We start from the raw sequence: 17,532 nt of genomic DNA, 5'->3' as shown, positions 1-17,532 counted from the left end.
GACGTAAGCCGTTAAAGGGAGGATGTCTCATTTTGGAATTAAATCTCAGTTTTTCTTGTAATGTCTGCAGGTTAAGTGGGGTGTAAAGGACAGCAACAACCACTAGACTTTGAAGCAGGTGACAGAGGAGTGTTTCGCTATGGGAGAGCCCTGCACCAACCTCGCTCTGAAGGAACCAAACATGTCGGGAAAGCCCTGCACCGCCCTCCCTCTGAAGGAACCAAACATGTCGGGAGAGCCGTGCTCCGCCCTCCCTCTGAAGGAACCAAACATGTCGGGAGAGCCCTGCACCGCCCTCCCTCTGAAGGAACCAAACATGTCGCAGTACCTAGTATCTATCTCCTCCTCATTGGCCTCCAAGGTCAAATATGGGGAGCTTATTGTCCTGGGGTATGAAACGTAAATGTATCAATATTCATCAAATTGATCATGTTCACACTGCGGCCATGTCGCTCGTCATTAGAAATAAACAAATAATTTATGTACATCATAATCTGGCCAGGTTGATCTAATGATTATTTTATTTCGCCGTGATATATGTATTAAAAGTAAAAGACAGCATCTCTCTACACTAGATAAGGCATTAGTGGATTAATTACAACAAATAATGTTATAATAGCATAAACTTGTGAGTAAAGCATTTCTATAAAAAAGAAGCTACATGTTACTGCACTGTCCACGTGTTGCTGTTGCTTGCAGTTTTAAAGATCAGCTTGTAGCAAGCTTGCTTTATTAACCACAGTGTTCCCACCACTGTTTCATCTTCTCTTCACAGGTACATGTACCACAACGGGGACAGGACGAAAAGCCACTTTGCTTTGTACCAGAGACCCCACGCCAACTTCCAGAACCGCCGGCCCGCCCTACGCCCGCCCTACGCTGCCGGCTTCAACTCCTCCAAGAACATCTTCCTGGGTGTAGAACAACATAAAAGGACTATGGAACATAATGGGATTAAATGGGATTATAAGAAAAGGCACATCTCAACCAAGCTTCCCAAAGCAATTCATCGACCAGGAAAAAACAATAGACAACATGCCAGACATTGTTGATGGTTTCAATGACTTTTTTGTTAACATAGGGCCAACACTCGCGAGCAAAATCACAACTCAACCCGACAACAGTGGACGACATCTAGACCTAGGCTATAGTAACCCAAGTTCAATATACTTGAAAGACGTGGAGGAGCAGGAATGGAAATGGTGATAAAATGCAAAAACAAGGTATCGACCGACTGCAACGACATCAGCATGTCACTGGTCAAAAAAATAATAGATAGCATAGTCAAACCTTTCACTTATATTTGTAACTTATCAATAAACACTGACACCTTTCCAAATGCAATGAAAGGAGCAAAGATAATTCCAATTTTCCAATCTGGAAATAAACAGCAATTCACAAACTACAGACCCATTTCCCTGCTACCACAACTCTCAAAAATATTAGAAAAGAAATTCTTGGTTAGACTGGATGATTTCATTACAAAACACAAACAGTTTGGAGAAATTATAACCCAAGTGTAAAACAATACACCTTCTTTTCAAATAGACATAGAACATTTTCAAGAATAGACTATATACTAATATCTGCTAATATTTTTCACTGTGTTAAAAAGACGGACATTATCAACATGTCTTTATCAGATCACCATGCCAATCTCTGTGTATTCATAATTGAAAATTGTCCAAAACATGCTACTAGATGGACATTTTATTTAACATTACTGCAGGATCCATCATTCTGTGAGCAATTTAGATCGGCCCTTTCATTAAGTAAATGTATCAATACTGCCATGCAGAAACACTGTGTTACAAGTAAAAGTCCGGTAATCAAAGTTTACTTGAGTAAAAGTACAAAAGTATTGGCATCAAAATATACTTAACGTTCCAAAAGTAAAAGTACTCATTATGCACAACGTCCCGTTTGATTTCACAAGTTATCATTATGTCTAAAATGTCAAAAAAATCTTTTGAAAATAGCAGATCTACAAGCTCTCAAACGCGTCGCAAAAATAAATGTGGGGAAGCAGTATTTAGTTTATACACCACATATCTGGAACAAACTCTCAGAACTGCAGGTCTGCTGACACTCTTATTTCTTTTAAAACGCCATTGCCTTTGATTGAGTTAGTTTTCTTCAGCACTGTAACTGTATCTGTTAAGTTGTACTTCTTTTGTTTTATGCATCCTAATGTCATTGTATAATTATGTTTCCTTTGCTTGATGTTCTGTGTAAATCACATTATAAATTCCCTCGTTGTTGAAATGTGCTCTACAAATAAAACTCCTTGCCTTGCCTCCTAAAACTAAAAACAATGGATATTTCCCAAACTTTCATGCTCTACGTCCTTTACAATTGAGATGAAAGCATCATAAATGATCAGTTCTGTTAGCTTTAAAAAATCTCCATTATTTTAAGACCTTTGCACACATTTTCACGTTTTCTCAAAAATAGCAGATCTACAAGCTCGTAGCGCGGCACTCGGTGCCGCGCTACGAGCTTGTATATCTGCTATTTTTGAATAGCCCAAAGTGTAAAATAATGCTTTTTTAGCTCAAATCAAAAAATATGCGACACAGATGCGTCCCAGGTCTTAATGGGTTAAGGCTTAACCAATTCAAACCGGGAAAGTATCCGTGTTGTTTTAGATTTTAGCGTTGGCTCTTCAAAAATGTTACACAAGCTGCATCACCTTGTGACGCACTGTGAGCTTGTATTATCTGCTATTTTTGAAAATTTTTGAAAAATTCTTGAGAGTTTGGGGAGAAGAGAAGCGCAGAAAAGGTCGTCGGGATTAGCAGCCTAGGTGCCCCGACCGCTACGCCAGCCGCCTGTGTTCCATATGCTGTTTGCAGGTGAGGACTCTCTCTTTTCCCGGTGTTTTGCCTCCTTTGAACTCCTCCTTTAAGGTTAGGATTAGGGTTAGGGATAGGCACATAACCACGCCCACCTGGGCGAAGCACCAAAGAAAGAGGGAGACCCCGTTGCTAGGTGACACACACACACACACACACACACACACACACACACACACACACACACACACACACACACACAAACCTTGTCGTCCAGCTGCTGGTAGAGGTCTGTGATGAGCGTCTCATACTGGGTCTTCTCCTCATTGGCCAGAGGCACCGGGGGCGGGGCCAAGGCCTCGATGATGGGCGTGGCCTCGCTGCCACCAGCGGCCTTCTTCTCTTTGCTGCTCAGCTGCTCTTCCACTGGAACAGCCTCCCCTGCAGGGCAGACACATGATAATGTGAATTAACTTCGACACTCGACAAAATGCTCAAAAATAGCAGATGCACAAGCTCGCAGCGTGGCACGAAGTGACGCGCTGTGAGCTTGTAGATCTGCTATTTTTTAATAGCATGTATTAATGGATAAAGTGGTGAAAATGTTTCTGATGCCGTACTAACACATTTTGCCAGGGACCCCCTGGAACAGGAGACATTATTGCACTGAGCTATGAATAATTTGACAGCTGTGGAGCCTGGTTAGTACCCGCTGGCTGCCATCGTGCCAGCGTCTGGGCCTCCCCTAGAGCACAGCATCCCAGTACATGACTGGCGAGGTGCGCACGTAATCCTTCAACACATGGAGCTACAGGATGGGAACCATTTGGCCAGGAAAGACGGGTGTCTTTTTTTAAAACCACGCACACGCACGAAGGCAGGCGCCTGGTTGAGCTGAACTCTCAGAGTGCTAATATCTTCCAAGGACATACATACATACTGTACATGCACACACACACATGAAAGCATACACAAACACATAATGGGCATCAGTGTTGATTTCGTCGACTGAAACTATGACGAAAAATGTTTGTCAACTACCTTTTTTCACTGACGAAAAACAAAATAAAAAACAAAATAAAAACTAAGCTATGACGACTAAAACTAAGACTAAATATATTGACAATTTCGTCAACAAATAAAAGCTAGACTCAAATGTTAGTGAAGGATCTAGTGGAGAAGAGATCCAGTAGAACTAATAGACACGTCATTTCATGTTTCGTTGCTATCGGGTGTTGCGCTCTGAAAATAGCAGATCTACAAGCTTACGCGGCACGCTATTTTCAGCATGCAACCAAGTGTAAAATCAACCATTATGACGCCATCAAGGCACCTCCCAAAATCCATTTTAGTCGACTAAATCAACTGTTTAGTCGACTAAAATCTTATGATATTTAGTCGACTAAAACTAGACACAAACTAAAACATTTCAGATGACTAAAATATGACTAAAACTAAATTGAATTTTATTCAAAAGACTATGACTAAAACTAAATCAAAATGTGCTGTCAAAATCAACACCGATGGGCATCCATGAGTGTGGAGATGACATTGCTTTATTTTACAAACCCTTTTAAATTTAGAATTATGTGATAGGCATACCTTTAAAATGATTGAAGTACTTTGCATCTTTATTGTCGGTTGTTGGGTGTTTTAATTGTGGTGTATATTCATGTATCATCTTGTCTTGAATGTATGCATTGACCCGAGCAAAAGGATTTGGGGGGCAGTTAGGGGTTAAGTGTCTCTTGCTCACTTGTGTCTCTTGACACTTCGACACATTGCCGGGGGCCGGGAATCAAACCTGGGAACCTTCCGTTTCCCAGGCAGCCTCTCTACCCATTCAGATATGGCAACGTAATGCAAAACACAAACTAATGCGAATCTAATGTCATAATGACTCGTTGAATTAACTGCCATATGTTTTAATTTTGTCTTTAATATTTGGTTACACTGATCTTTCTAAATCAGGCAGCGGGACCATAATTCAGTTTTACACTGGCACACTGCCAACTTAAACGACGACCAGATGGGCCACGATTTATTTGCGTGCCAACACATTAATTTTGACTGATGGATCTTAACACTGATGTGACATAAATCAGATATAATATGCAGTAGAGTCACCGGTGATTAAACCTAAACCGTTTGATATTTCATCATACGCCGTGTTGTGAGCCAAGATTTAAGCATTAGAATGTTGTGGAGAAAAGTCGCAGCAGTCTGAATTACCCTTTAATGAAGAAGCATCAACAGAGGCTGAACACGTGTGTGCGTGCCTGCCTGCGTGCGTCTGTACTGTATTCACAGATGGGTGCACTTGATGGGTGCATGCTTTCTGCATGTTGAGCATGGTGGAAGTGTGCGGTTTAATCATGCAGAGTAAAGAGAGACATTGTGAGATGCCAGGCGGCACGCTGGCATCTCCGAGCGTGAGGTGGCTCTTTGTAGCCGTCGCTAAGCTGCAGCTCTGTTTCTGAACGTGTTATCACACCTCCTGAGTGAGCAGAGAGGAGGAGGAGGAGGAGGAGAGACTACACAGCAAACAACCCATCCATCCACGAGACAGTATCGGTATCCATAGCAATAGTGGGGAGTGTAATGGTTCTATGTCTCTCTTCCATCTCTCTCTCTCAACCTCTACTACAACACACTGCTTCCATCTCTCTCAACCTCTGCTCTGAGGGAGACTTGAATTCATGGCGATTTTTTGTTTTTTGTCGCATTCCTAAGCCAATAATTTGATGACCGGCAGCAGTTCCGGATGGAGACACAAAGAGTCTCCCTTGTGTCTCCTACCGGAACCGCTGCCTACGGCTTAGGAATGCGACAAAAACTAAAATATCCAGGTCCATATCCATATCCATTGTTTTGCTTTCCCCACACTGTCTGTTGTGGGTTGTGTTGTGAAGCACTTTGTAAACTTGTTTTTTAAAAAGCGCTAAACAAATAAAGATTATTATTATGAATTCAAGTCTCCATGGGGTGACTAATCGATAGAAAAACGTTTTTTTATGGGGTGAACTATCCCTTTAATGAGGATGTTCAGGCATTACCATTCTAAACCTATGTTGCTGCTGTTCCACATAACAGACAACCAGTTGAAGAGATCACAGATTGAGGCATTAAACCTTTGCTTTTATTGCATTTCTGAGACCAATTCATGTTTATGGAAGATGCTTCTAAACATGTATTCCATTGCTGGTTCGACCACTTCAAATACTCTTAAAAGAACTAGTAGCTGAAAATAGCCGATCTACAAGCTCACAACACGTCGCAGCGCGGCGTGTTGTGAGCTTGTAGATCTGCTATTTTTGGTGCGCGACATGCTTCCAAAGAAGAAATACTGGCTTCTATGGAATCCAAATGAGTGAAATCAGTCGTAGGGGCTGAGAACTTTAATCCGTGGACAGTGGAATGTTGTACCGCAGTCCACAGACATTCTGCTCCAGTTCAAGTCTCTGTGAACCACATGAGATGAAGTCAGAGCAAATAATGAGATTATTAGTTTGGAAAGAAATCATTCCGGTCAGTCTGGGATATTACATTGAGATGGCAATTAGCTGGCTGCTCATAATGCTGTCATTATTGTTAACTAAAACTAGAATAAAAAAAACAACAACCTTAACCTAAAAAAAAAAAACGTTTTAATTAACTGGAATAAAGATAAAAACAGGCTTTACAAAACTAAAACTAACTCAAATCATGGAGAAAATGTCCTTAGTTTAAGGTCAGTGCTTATGCCCTAACATGCCCTAATACAGTAATGCCTGAAAGCCAATTCGATCAGCTTCCAGGCCAGCCGGACCATTTTCTGCATCATGTCACTGTCATCCCTACTGTCTCTGTCTCCACTGTCTGTCTGTCTCCACTGTCTCTGTCTCCACTGTCTGTCTCCACTGTCTGTCTGTCTCCACTGTCTCTGTCTCCACTGTCTGTCTCCACTGTCTGTCTCCACTGTCTGTCTGTCTCCACTGTCTCTGTCTCCACTGTCTGTCTCCACTGTCTCTGTCTCCACTGTCTGTCTCCACTGTCTGTCTGTCTCCACTGTCTCTGTCTCCACTGTCTGTCTGTCTCCACTGTCTGTCTGTCTCCACTGTCTCTGTCTCCACTGTCTGTCTCCACTGTCTGTCTGTCTCCACTGTCTCTGTCTCCACTGTCTGTCTGTCTCCACTGTCTCTGTCTCCACTGTCTGTCTCCACTGTCTGTCTCCACTGTCTGTCTCCACTGTCTGTCTCCACTGTATCAACTAAAGCACTTTTTCCGAAACAATGGGTCGCGAGTAAATGTCCCCTTTTTTCGTTTCTTACATGATTTTATTTCATAAATAAAATTAAAAAATCAAATAATTCCCATAAATAAATAAACCAAACGTTTAAGAAGTAGTGAAAATAGCAGATCTACAAGCTCACAACGCGCCACGATGTGACGCGTTGTGAGCTTGTAGATCGGCTATTTTTGGCAAAGAGATTAGGGTGTAGACGGGGAAAAAAGCGGTCCAAGTACAGATGCAACTCAAGTCCGTTTCCCTACTAAGAATAGAGGGTTTAAGTTGTTAAAAAAGAACGGGTCAGTGACTTTGGAAACACACAGAGCAGTGTTGCCAGATTGTGTGTAATAAGCAACCAACCCTGCAACTACCAATGTTTACAAGCAACTTCACTGAAAAACAAGCCCAAAGTCGCTTATAATAAGCAACACTGATTCAGAGCTGTCTCTCTGTATCTTATCCTAGTTAGCCAAGGTAATGGTACCAGTGGTGGAAAAAGTACTCAAATTCTTTACTTAAGTAAACGTACCAATACTGCAATATAAAACTACTCTGTTACAAGTAAAAGTCCAGAATAAAAAAGTTACTTGAGCTAAAGTACAAAAGTATTGTCATCAAAATGTACTTAAAGTACCAAAAGTAAAAGTGCTAAAATGTTTGAAGATAGCAGATCTACAAGCTCACAACGCGTCGCATCGCGACGCGTTGTGAGCTTGTAGATCGGCTATTTTCAAATAGCTTATGTATATATATGGCTAAAGTGGTAAATGTATGTTTCATAATATAATAATTTATACCTGAAAAGTAACTAGTAACTAAAGTTGTCAAATAATTGTAGTGGAGTAAAAGTACAATATTTGCCTCTGAGATGTAGTGGAGTAGAAGTAAAAGTACTGAAAATGGGAAATACTCCAGTAAAGTAAAACTTCCTCAAAAGTGTACTTAAGTACAGTACTTGAGTAAATGTACTTAGTTACTTTACACCACTGAATGGTACCATGAGTGCTACAGCATGTGAGCGCATGTCGTGTGCTCAGGCACACTTATGTGTTCATGAACTTCATGTGTACGAACAGCATGTTTGTGTAACTGCCTATGTGTGTCGTTTCCCTTCTTGAATTCCATTATAACAATCATGTCATAGAGAGGCAGAGAACACGAGGGACTGTAATGATAACAGAATATTGTACCTATACGGATTTATGAGGTTGTTAAAATACATCCCCCTGAGATGATGAGACGTGGATAAAACGTTCCACATTCCTCCTTCAAAGGCTTGTTCTGTGCCATGACAATGCAGTAAGGGGTCTTATAAAGATCAGTGGTCCTCAAAGGTTTTCATTTCAAGGACCCCCCCCCCCCCCGGCACTGTCGGGCAGAAACCTCTTATCTCCATATTCTAACTTTCTGTGTTTTTTGGTAAATTCATACCCTACATCAACTACAGTGTCATGCAAAAGCCTACATTTCTGCCTCTTTCTTAGGTCATATTTGATATATTTAGGTCACATTAACCCTTTAAGACCGGGAGAAGCATCTGTGTCATTTTTTGATTTGACCTAAAAAGCATTATTTTACACTTTGGCTATTTTTGAAAAATTGTGAAAATGTGTGCAAATCTCTGAATATATATATATTTAAAGCGAACATTTTTAATTGAAATCTTTGCTTCTGGGGGTCCCTGGAACAAAATATTTTCAGATGGGGGTCCGCGGCCAAATACATATAATTTTTGGGGTCCTTGACATGAAATAGATTGAGCACCACTGATATAGAAACAAAGGTTTTTCAGAATACTGTTGGGATTTAGGAGACATGTAGAATCGGCTTCATGCCTTATAGTGCGTTAAGCAAATCATCTTGGGACCCCCCCCACAAAAAAAAACATTTGGGGACCCCCCCCCCCCCCAAAAAAAAATGATTCCCACTTTTGACCGGAGGGTTTTGCCAGACAATTGGCTCTATAATGTAATCTGAGTTCCCAGAAGTTCTGGCATAAAGAAACGGGAGGGGCGAGAAGCGGCTCTAATGTACTCATCAACATGCCGATCAGACTCCAGCTCACTGACGATTCAAGTCACGTCTCACCATACATAATTGCTGCTGTTCATTCTCTCTGCCTGTCTGGGCTCTATTATCGTTCGCATATTTCTCTGTGATCTGTCTCTCTGCTACTTCTCTTTCCCCTCGCACTGGTCCAATCCCTTACTGTACCGTCGTGTTTTTCTCCCCGTAAAATATCTCATGAGGCATATTAGACCATTAAGACCTGGAACTGTGTCATTTTTAGATCTGAGCTAAAAAGCATTATTTTACACTTTGGGCTATTCAAAAATAGCAGATATACAAGCTCATAGCGCGGCACCGAGTGCCGCGCTATGAGCTTGTAGATCTGCTATTTTTGAAAAATCGTGAAAATGTGTGCAAATCTTCTGAATATATATATTTTTAAAGCGAACATTTTTAACTCAAATCGTTGCTTCTGGGGGTCCCTGGAACAACACATTTTGATGGGGGTCCACGGCCAAATACATATCATTTTGGGGGTCCTTGACATGAAAAAGTTTGAGCACCACTGATATAGAAACATACGTTTTTCAGAAAACTGTTGGGATTTAGGAGACATGTAGAATCGGCTTCAGGTCTCAATGGGTTAGACCATGCTTCAAATGTGAACGCTTCAAATAAAACATTTGAATGCATGGGAGGTGTTCACTTCAGAAACCTCTATAGATGTGTGTGTGTGTGTATATATATATATATATATATATATATATATATATATATATATATATATATATATATATATATATATATATATATATATATATCTAACTATATAAATGCCGAGCAACTTCCGCACCCTCGGTGGTGACACCCCACAGCTCTGTTATCGAATAAACAACGCACCGCCAGACCACATGTCGCCTACTGACTCGCCACGGCGGCCGCGCTGAATTTACGCCTCGCGTAGGGGACATCTCACTGTTCACTACACCTTTTCCACCGCGCAACATAATTAATTCTACTCACCAAATGTCGGACAAAACGGAAGGGGAGCCAGCTTCGTACCGTTTACCGTGCGCACGACCTCATCACCACAACAGCAGCCAGCCGCTGCGGGGTTTTTTTCCTTTTTTTCCAAACTTTTTTTTTGGTCACCATTTTCTCCAGGCACCATTTCTGGTGTAACGTCGGGTGTTTCTTTTCACCAGCCAATCACCTTTCACGTTGCCACGTCCGTTGCCACGTCGCGCTGACGTACGCTAAACAAGCGCTGCCGTGCGCACAATGCAAACGAGCCCAAAGGCGCGCAAAAATAAGCCGCCCATTGCTTACACACAAAGTCAGACCTGGCAACGCAGCCTACGCCAATCATGTGTGAGAGATCTACAAGCTATGGGGCAGAGACGCCACCGTATCTTAGCAACAACTACAGCGCTCACTCTCATTGGTCGTGTCACGCTAACAGCAGTCTCCAGACAATGGCATCGCAGACAGCTTGCTGTTACTGCTGTAGCCATCACAGGCAGTTGCAGCACGACGGACAGGGCGCTGTGATAGCTGCCATGTCGCTAACGCTAACCTGGTTGTCATGCCTGCAGCGGCTGTGCAATCACTTTGTCAACAATGCACGTTCGTGTGGTGAATGTCTATATTGCTGCTCAGTTCGTCCATTGTACATGGTGTATGTTTGTGTGTGTCTTCTGGAGAACTATGTAGCTCCACAGCAACTACAGTAACTAACGTAATGGCAGGACCGCCCCGTGCAACGCATGTTACGCTGCATTATGCTCATGTAGTAATTTCAGATAATTTCGCTCCGATTAGAGCAGTGTTTATCAACCCTTTCACGCCGCCCCCCCCCCCCCCCCCCCCCCCCCCCCCAAATACACGTACTTGATCTGGGACCCCCCCATTCTGTTTGACTCCGTTCCACAAGTAAATATTGTGAAAATAGCCGATCTACAAGCTCGAAACGCCTCACGTTCAGAGGCTTTGTACGCTTGGAGATCGGCTATTTTCTACACGATTGCCTCTTTCTTACATTCTTTGCCAATGTGGCCCATGTTTTCATAGCATAGTTTATTGACTACTTCTGTTGCAGAAATGGCCATTTCCCTTACTTTCGGTTTTTTATTGTCTCCGCCAGGCCGAAAGGCATGGCGCAAGACTATGTTTCACCCCCTGTCCGTCCGTCTGTGATAGCTAATCTCTCACATCGTTGACTTGATCGCAGCAAAATAACAGCCCGATGTGGACAGTCAGTGAGAGCTGGATAAACGACGTAAAATGTGTCAAAAGGAGTCTGTACGGCTGTCGATAAATGAACACATGACGTCGGTGGGAGAGGAGATATTGTGTCTTTTGGACAAACAGCAGCGTGGTGCTGATGTTTGTTGTGTGAAGCAGCTTAATGTCAGAGTGTTTGTGTTGGAGCGCCTCAGTGCGGCTGCAGAGTTCATGTGCAACCTCTTCCAGAGAGACACAGAGACACTAGAAACTCTGCTGGGGAAAAAAAACACTGCTGGGCATTGACTTTCCTATGGACATTGATCTACACACTGCAGGTATATCTGCTACACACACAACATCAAACTACACACTGCAGGTATGATGCAGCGTTTGCATTACAGCCAGCATGCCAGCGTAGTTCCCATATGGTTTCAAGGTGGGCTAAACCATATGGACCCCATGTCAGCAATGTCAGCGCCATCCACTTCAGTCCCAACTGCGATGCCCATGCAGGCTATAAGTAGCTTCTACCTGGCCCTTAGGTGGGCCCCAACTAGCCATGTTTATGTGGGACCAAGGCGGGTCCTAACTGGGTTTGCCCATGCAGGCTTTAACTGGCTTCTACCTGGGCCCTAGGTGTACCCTAACCAACCACAGTGCAGTGCCCATCGCTCCAATTGTTGTGACGTCAGGGCTCTCAATACTGCACATTGGTGGAGGAGGAGGGGCCGCAGGGCGACCGCACACATCGCTGAACCAATGGTAGCCCACGGATGTTTCCTCTGTGGATTTACAATCTGCCCCTCTATGCCACATATCATCCGCACTACAGGGTCTTCACTGACCGAGCCACGGCCCCACTGACCCTCATGACGCTACGCCACTTAAACGTGCGGCAGCATGCGCTGGCTTGCCAGGTTTGCACAGCCTGCGCCAGAAACAAGCAACCACCTTCATGAAAAAAAAAAAAACACCGAAATGGTCCGCAATGTTCCAGGGGTGTCCCTGCGCGTCCCAACACTCCACAGGGGGTCAGTGGACCATCAGGGGGTCCGCGGAACCCCTGTGGACCCCCTGAAACATAACAAATATTATTTCTTCAAATTTTTTCCTTTTTCAAAAAAACTTTTCCACAGTTTCACTCCGGCGATTTGGGTCCCCCAATATACACACGGCCACGCTGGGCCCCGTGCGCGGCTGGGGTTGAGGGGGGCGTAGCCCCCCGAAACTCTAGTATATATATATATACATGCACGTGCACACATGGACATGCCATTTTACTCATCTCTTTTTTAATTTCAACTGCCCCTAGCGGCCTAACGGTAGGCCGACGTAAAGTGGCAGTGGATCTACTGAATGCAGCTCAAAGTTAACTTTCCTCAGGTATCTAGTTTGTCGCCGTACGACCTTCCTAGCCCGTGTTATTAAAGAAAAACGGGCGACAATGGCCAAAAACTCAGTCGGCGATCGTAAACCGGAGAAAGTACCCGTTTTCAAGATGTTTTGGCCAGAACGGAAGGTCCAATCTGCTCAGTTCATAGCGTGTTGGGTGCGTGACTTTGAGGACATTAAGCACGCAATGATACCTTTTGGGATTTTTGGGCCTAAACGTATGGTAATTGTTCAACAAAAAAAATCCAATAGGTGCCCTTTTGAAATTCAGTATATACGTCGTTGACCAGGATCTCCCAGGGTCTTCCAGGGCTCTAATCTTGGACCACTCCTTTTTTGCCATCTACACAAAATCTGTTCACCAAAAAATAGCAGATCTACAAGCTCATAAAGCCATGTTCGTTGAGTCTTATTGTTAGGGCTCATGTGGTTTAACCTTTGTGTCATCAGGCTGGTTTTCATTCCAACCGGCCAGTGTGATCCGGCCTAGGCCACGCCCACTCTAGAATGCCGAATCATGTAGTATAGTAGTTCTAATTTCTTTTCATGCCAAGGACCCCCAAATTGATATATATTTGGCAGTGGACCCCCATCTCAAAAACATTTTGTTCCAGGGACCCCCAGAAGCAAAGATTTGAGTTAAAAAAAAGAAATATAGGCCTATTCAAAGATTTGCACAAATGTCTCCTAGGGTAGGTACCCTCACAAAAACATGCAGTAATCCTGGTCTCTATACTCTACCAAAATCGTGGGATAAAAATGTATGCTTTGCACAAATGTTCAAAATGTTTCAAACATACAGTATCAGATCTACAAGCTCATAGCGCGGCACAAATCTGCACCAGATTTAACCTCAAGACTGGCCTTTGAATTGAGCACGCCATTCCTTTGACGTGAGTTGCTTTAATGTATTTAATTCCTTCTCTCTCTCTCTCTCTCTCTCTCTCTCTCTCTCTCTCTCTCTCTCTCTCTCTCTCTCTCTCTCTCTCTCTCTCTCTCTCTCTCTCTCTCTCTCTCTCTCTCTCTCTCTCTCTCTCTCTCTCTCTCTCTCTCTCTCTCTCTCTCTCTCTCTCTCTCCCTACCTTTCCTCCAGCGCTTCAGTTCGTTCTCCAGTTTCTGGATCATGATCTTCAGAGTTCTGGTCTTGTCCTTCTCCTTCTCGTATTTCTTCTTCCACTCCTCCGCTGTCAGCTCCAGGTTCACGGACACCGTGTTCTTGATGGTCTTCGCCCTGCGGAGCGCAGGGAGGAGCAGATTTATAGACCATGACAGGTGAATGGTTCAATCATCATCTTTGTTGATCACAGGCTGTTTGGATGGATGGATGGATGGATGAATAAATGGGTGTTTGGAGGAATAGGAGGATGGATGGATGGTAGGGGTGTGGGAAAAAAATCGATTTGAATACGAATCGCGATTCTCATGTTTTTTCATTTTTGTATAATGACATTTTTGAGGAGTGGCAAGTTCTGGGCTGAATCGGGTTAAAAAACGATTTTGAATCGAAAAAAAAAAACGTTTTTTAATCAAGAATCGTTTTGAAGGGGAAAAAAACATTTTTTAATCGAGAATCATTTGTTTTGAAAAAATCGGAATCGTGACTCCAAGAATCGGAATCGAATTGAATCGTGAGATATAGCAGAAGATTCACAGCCCTAATGGATGGCCTTAACAGCCTTAAAAGGAAGATCTAACTTTTCTTTTTTGCTTTGTCCAAGTAAAAGAACCTCAAAATTGTATTAAGTACAGAACTTGGGCAGAAATCTCCGATCTTTATATTCTAACTTTTTGTTGTTTTTTTCGTAAATTAACACAAAAGCATCAAAAGTAGCAGATCTGAAAGCTCTGAGGTGATAGAGATCCGACAGGGGACGAAATGTACTTTCCACCAGTGGAAACTATGGCAGAGGAGGTCACAGCTGGGTCAGGTGATTAGCTCTTTAATGTGTGTTTGCTCTGGAGCCCACCACTCACCTGACGTGTCATGATGTAGCACCCAGTAATAAATCACACACAAGCATCCATTCACCATAGTGACACACAGCTCCATGCTAAATGGACGGCCCTGTCACTCTGTCACATGATGCACAGCCCAGGAATGACACACAATGGTTTAAAGTAACGAAGTACATTTACTCAAGTACTGTGCTTGAATACAATTTTTGGGTATTTTTACTTTACTGGGGTATTTCTGAATTTCAATAATTTTACTTCTACTCCACTACATCTCAGAGGCAAATATTGTACTTTTACTCCACTACAATTATTTGAAAACTTGAGTTACTAGTTACTTTGCAGATATCAATTATTATATTATAAAACATACTTTAACCACTTTAGCCCTATTTTAAACATAGGCTATTTGAAAATAGCAGATCTAAAAACTCACAACGCGTCGCATCGTGACACGTTGTGAGCTTGTAGATCTGCTATTTTCCAAACATTTTTGTTCTTTTACTTTTGTTACTTTAGTATTTTTTGATGCCAATACTTTTGTACTTTTATTCAAGTAATATTTTGAACACAGGCCTTTTACTTGTAACAGAATATTTTTATATTGCGGTATTGCCGCTTTTACTTAAGTAAAATATCGGAGTACTTCTTCCACCACTGACCCACACTACAGTACAACCCAAAACTCATCTTTCTTGACCTCAGAAACAGACAGACTGTGACTGTAAAACCCAAGCCTACACAAATCAATAACATGTAAGTTATGTTTAGGGGGAGCATCTGGCTCACTCTGTGTTAGGGATACAGTAGTCTCGTGTGCAGGGACGTCATGGGCTCTCAGAAAGTGGGGGGGGGGGGGGTGGACTTTCGGTGGACTATACCCCTTATTTTACACTTTGGCTATTCAAAAATAGCAGATATACAAGCTCATAGCGCGGCACCGAGTGCCGCGCTGTGAGCTTGTAGATCTGCTATTTTTGAAAAATCGTGAAAAACATTTGTAACTGTCAAATGTAAACAAGTTTTGTATTTTCTAAATTTTGCGTTTTTTGGGTGGATTCTTTTTTTCTTTTCGTGTTTTGGTTACTTTATTTCGGTTTTAGGGTTAGGGTTAGGTTATTTAATTCTTATTTTTGCCTGATTTTACCAATTTATTATCAAAAATAAAAAAAAAGTGGGGTATGAAATCACAGATCTGTGAGAGTGAGGGTGTCGCGTCGTACGCACAGTGAATGGCCGTGACGCCCCTGCTCGCGTGGCCAGACTGTTGCCTCCCACAATTTCCAATGCTTCCGTCATACAGTCTGGAGCAACGGAAGCTCTGAAAATGACCAGAGGATAAAGCGGATGTGACGCCTCATCCCGGCTTCCGTTTCACCTTTACACTCATGCAAATTTGTCCAAAAATAATCCAAATAATCCAAGCATTAAATAGCTTGCTACTTATCAGAAATGGAAATTCTAAAATCAAACATTAAGATGTTTAAACATAGATTTTTGTGGCCCGGAAGGCTGGCGTAGCCGTCTGGGAACCTAGGCTGCTAATGCCGCCTGACAGCGTGTCACGGGTTCGACTCCCGATCCCGACGACCTTTGCTGCGTGTCACTCCCCATCTCTCTCTCCCCATTTCCTGTCAGTCTACTGTACCTATTAATAAAGGCAGAAAAAATAGAAATAAAATAATGTATATATATATATTTGTGAACGGAAATGATGATCAGACGACAGCTTCCGTTCTTGGATTTCGGGAAGTGTCGTTCCAGACTCTATATAGCATTCGGAGATTGTGGAATAGTCGTCTGGCTACGCGACTACTGTTGTGTGACGCTGTAGTATGTATGGAGATAAGAGGTTTACACCGACAGCGACGAAAAGTATTTGTAGCCCTAGTGGAGTGCAGCTCAGCACTGTTAGCAGACCCACCTCTGTCCAAACATGAGGGTGGACTTGATCTCTGCCTCGTTGTAGACGGACGGGGAGCAGCAGATGACGATGGTGGTGCGACAGTTCCCCCCCAGAGAGTCCTGGAGGATGCGGGTCATCTTGCTGTCCCTGTAGGGGACGTGGGTTTTCTATAGGACAGGACAGAGAGAGACAAACCAATGAGCTGTCCCTGTAGGGGACGTGGGTTTTCTATAGGACAGGACAGAGAGAGACAAACCAATGAGCTGTCCCTGTAGGGGACGTGGGTTTTCTATAGGACAGGACAGAGAGAGAGACAAACCAATGAGCTGTCCCTGTAGGGGACGTGGGTTTTCTATAGGACAGGACAGGACAGGACAGGACAGAGAGATGAGCTGCATGCGACCATGACACATCTTCTTACTATTGCTCAGTCAGTGGTGGACAAAGTAGGCTACTCAACCACATGACTTGAGTCAAAGTATAGATACAAATTACAAAGAACATTTTCTTTCTTTTCTTTCTTTTTTTTTCCACAATTTTTCTCCCCAATTTAGTCATTATGCCAGGGGTCTTCAACGTTTTCAGGCCAAGGACCACCTAGCTGATAGAGAGATGAAGCAGGGACCCCCTCTATATTGTATAAAATTGTGTTTCAGATTATACTTTTTTTTGGTTTACTTGGTCTGCTCTTTCTTCCCTCTACACCTATACCTCTTTGCCAAAAATAGCCGATCTACAAGGCCAAAAATAGCCGATCCACAACGCCTCGCAGCGCGAGGCGTTGTGGATCGGCTATTTTTGGCTTAAGTTCTCCTCAGAAAAGGGATGCCAGGGTTCAAGTGGTTAAGGTAAAAAAACAATCATATCACAAAGATTTGGCGGACCCCCTGTAGTAACTCTGAGGACCCCTTAGGGGTCCCGGACCCCCTGTTGAAGACCCCTGCATTATGCCAATGAATTCCTCCCCCCATGCATTTGTG

At 43.0% G+C, this 17,532-nt stretch overlaps 1 protein-coding gene across 1 annotated transcript in view; it reads right to left on the bottom strand.

The window, feature by feature from the left end:
• kif5c (kinesin family member 5C) overlaps positions 1 to 17,532 on the bottom strand; it is a gene marked incomplete at its 5' end in the record, with an annotated part of 80,119 nt that overhangs the window by 27,092 nt on the left and 35,495 nt on the right. The window contains 3 exons of the mRNA XM_084085422.1: positions 3,061 to 3,236; positions 13,776 to 13,924; positions 16,571 to 16,719. Coding sequence (XP_083941548.1) covers positions 3,061 to 3,236; positions 13,776 to 13,924; positions 16,571 to 16,719 — 474 coding nt within the window. The remainder of the gene's footprint in view (positions 1 to 3,060; positions 3,237 to 13,775; positions 13,925 to 16,570; positions 16,720 to 17,532) is intronic.

The sequence above is a fragment of the Gymnoscopelus microlampas genome, assembly GCF_963454915.1.
Source record: "Gymnoscopelus microlampas genome assembly, chromosome: 17".
NCBI lineage: Eukaryota > Metazoa > Chordata > Actinopteri > Myctophiformes > Myctophidae > Gymnoscopelus > Gymnoscopelus microlampas.
Note: the sequence above shows the minus strand (reverse complement) of the source record. Positions and strands in the feature narration are given on the sequence as shown.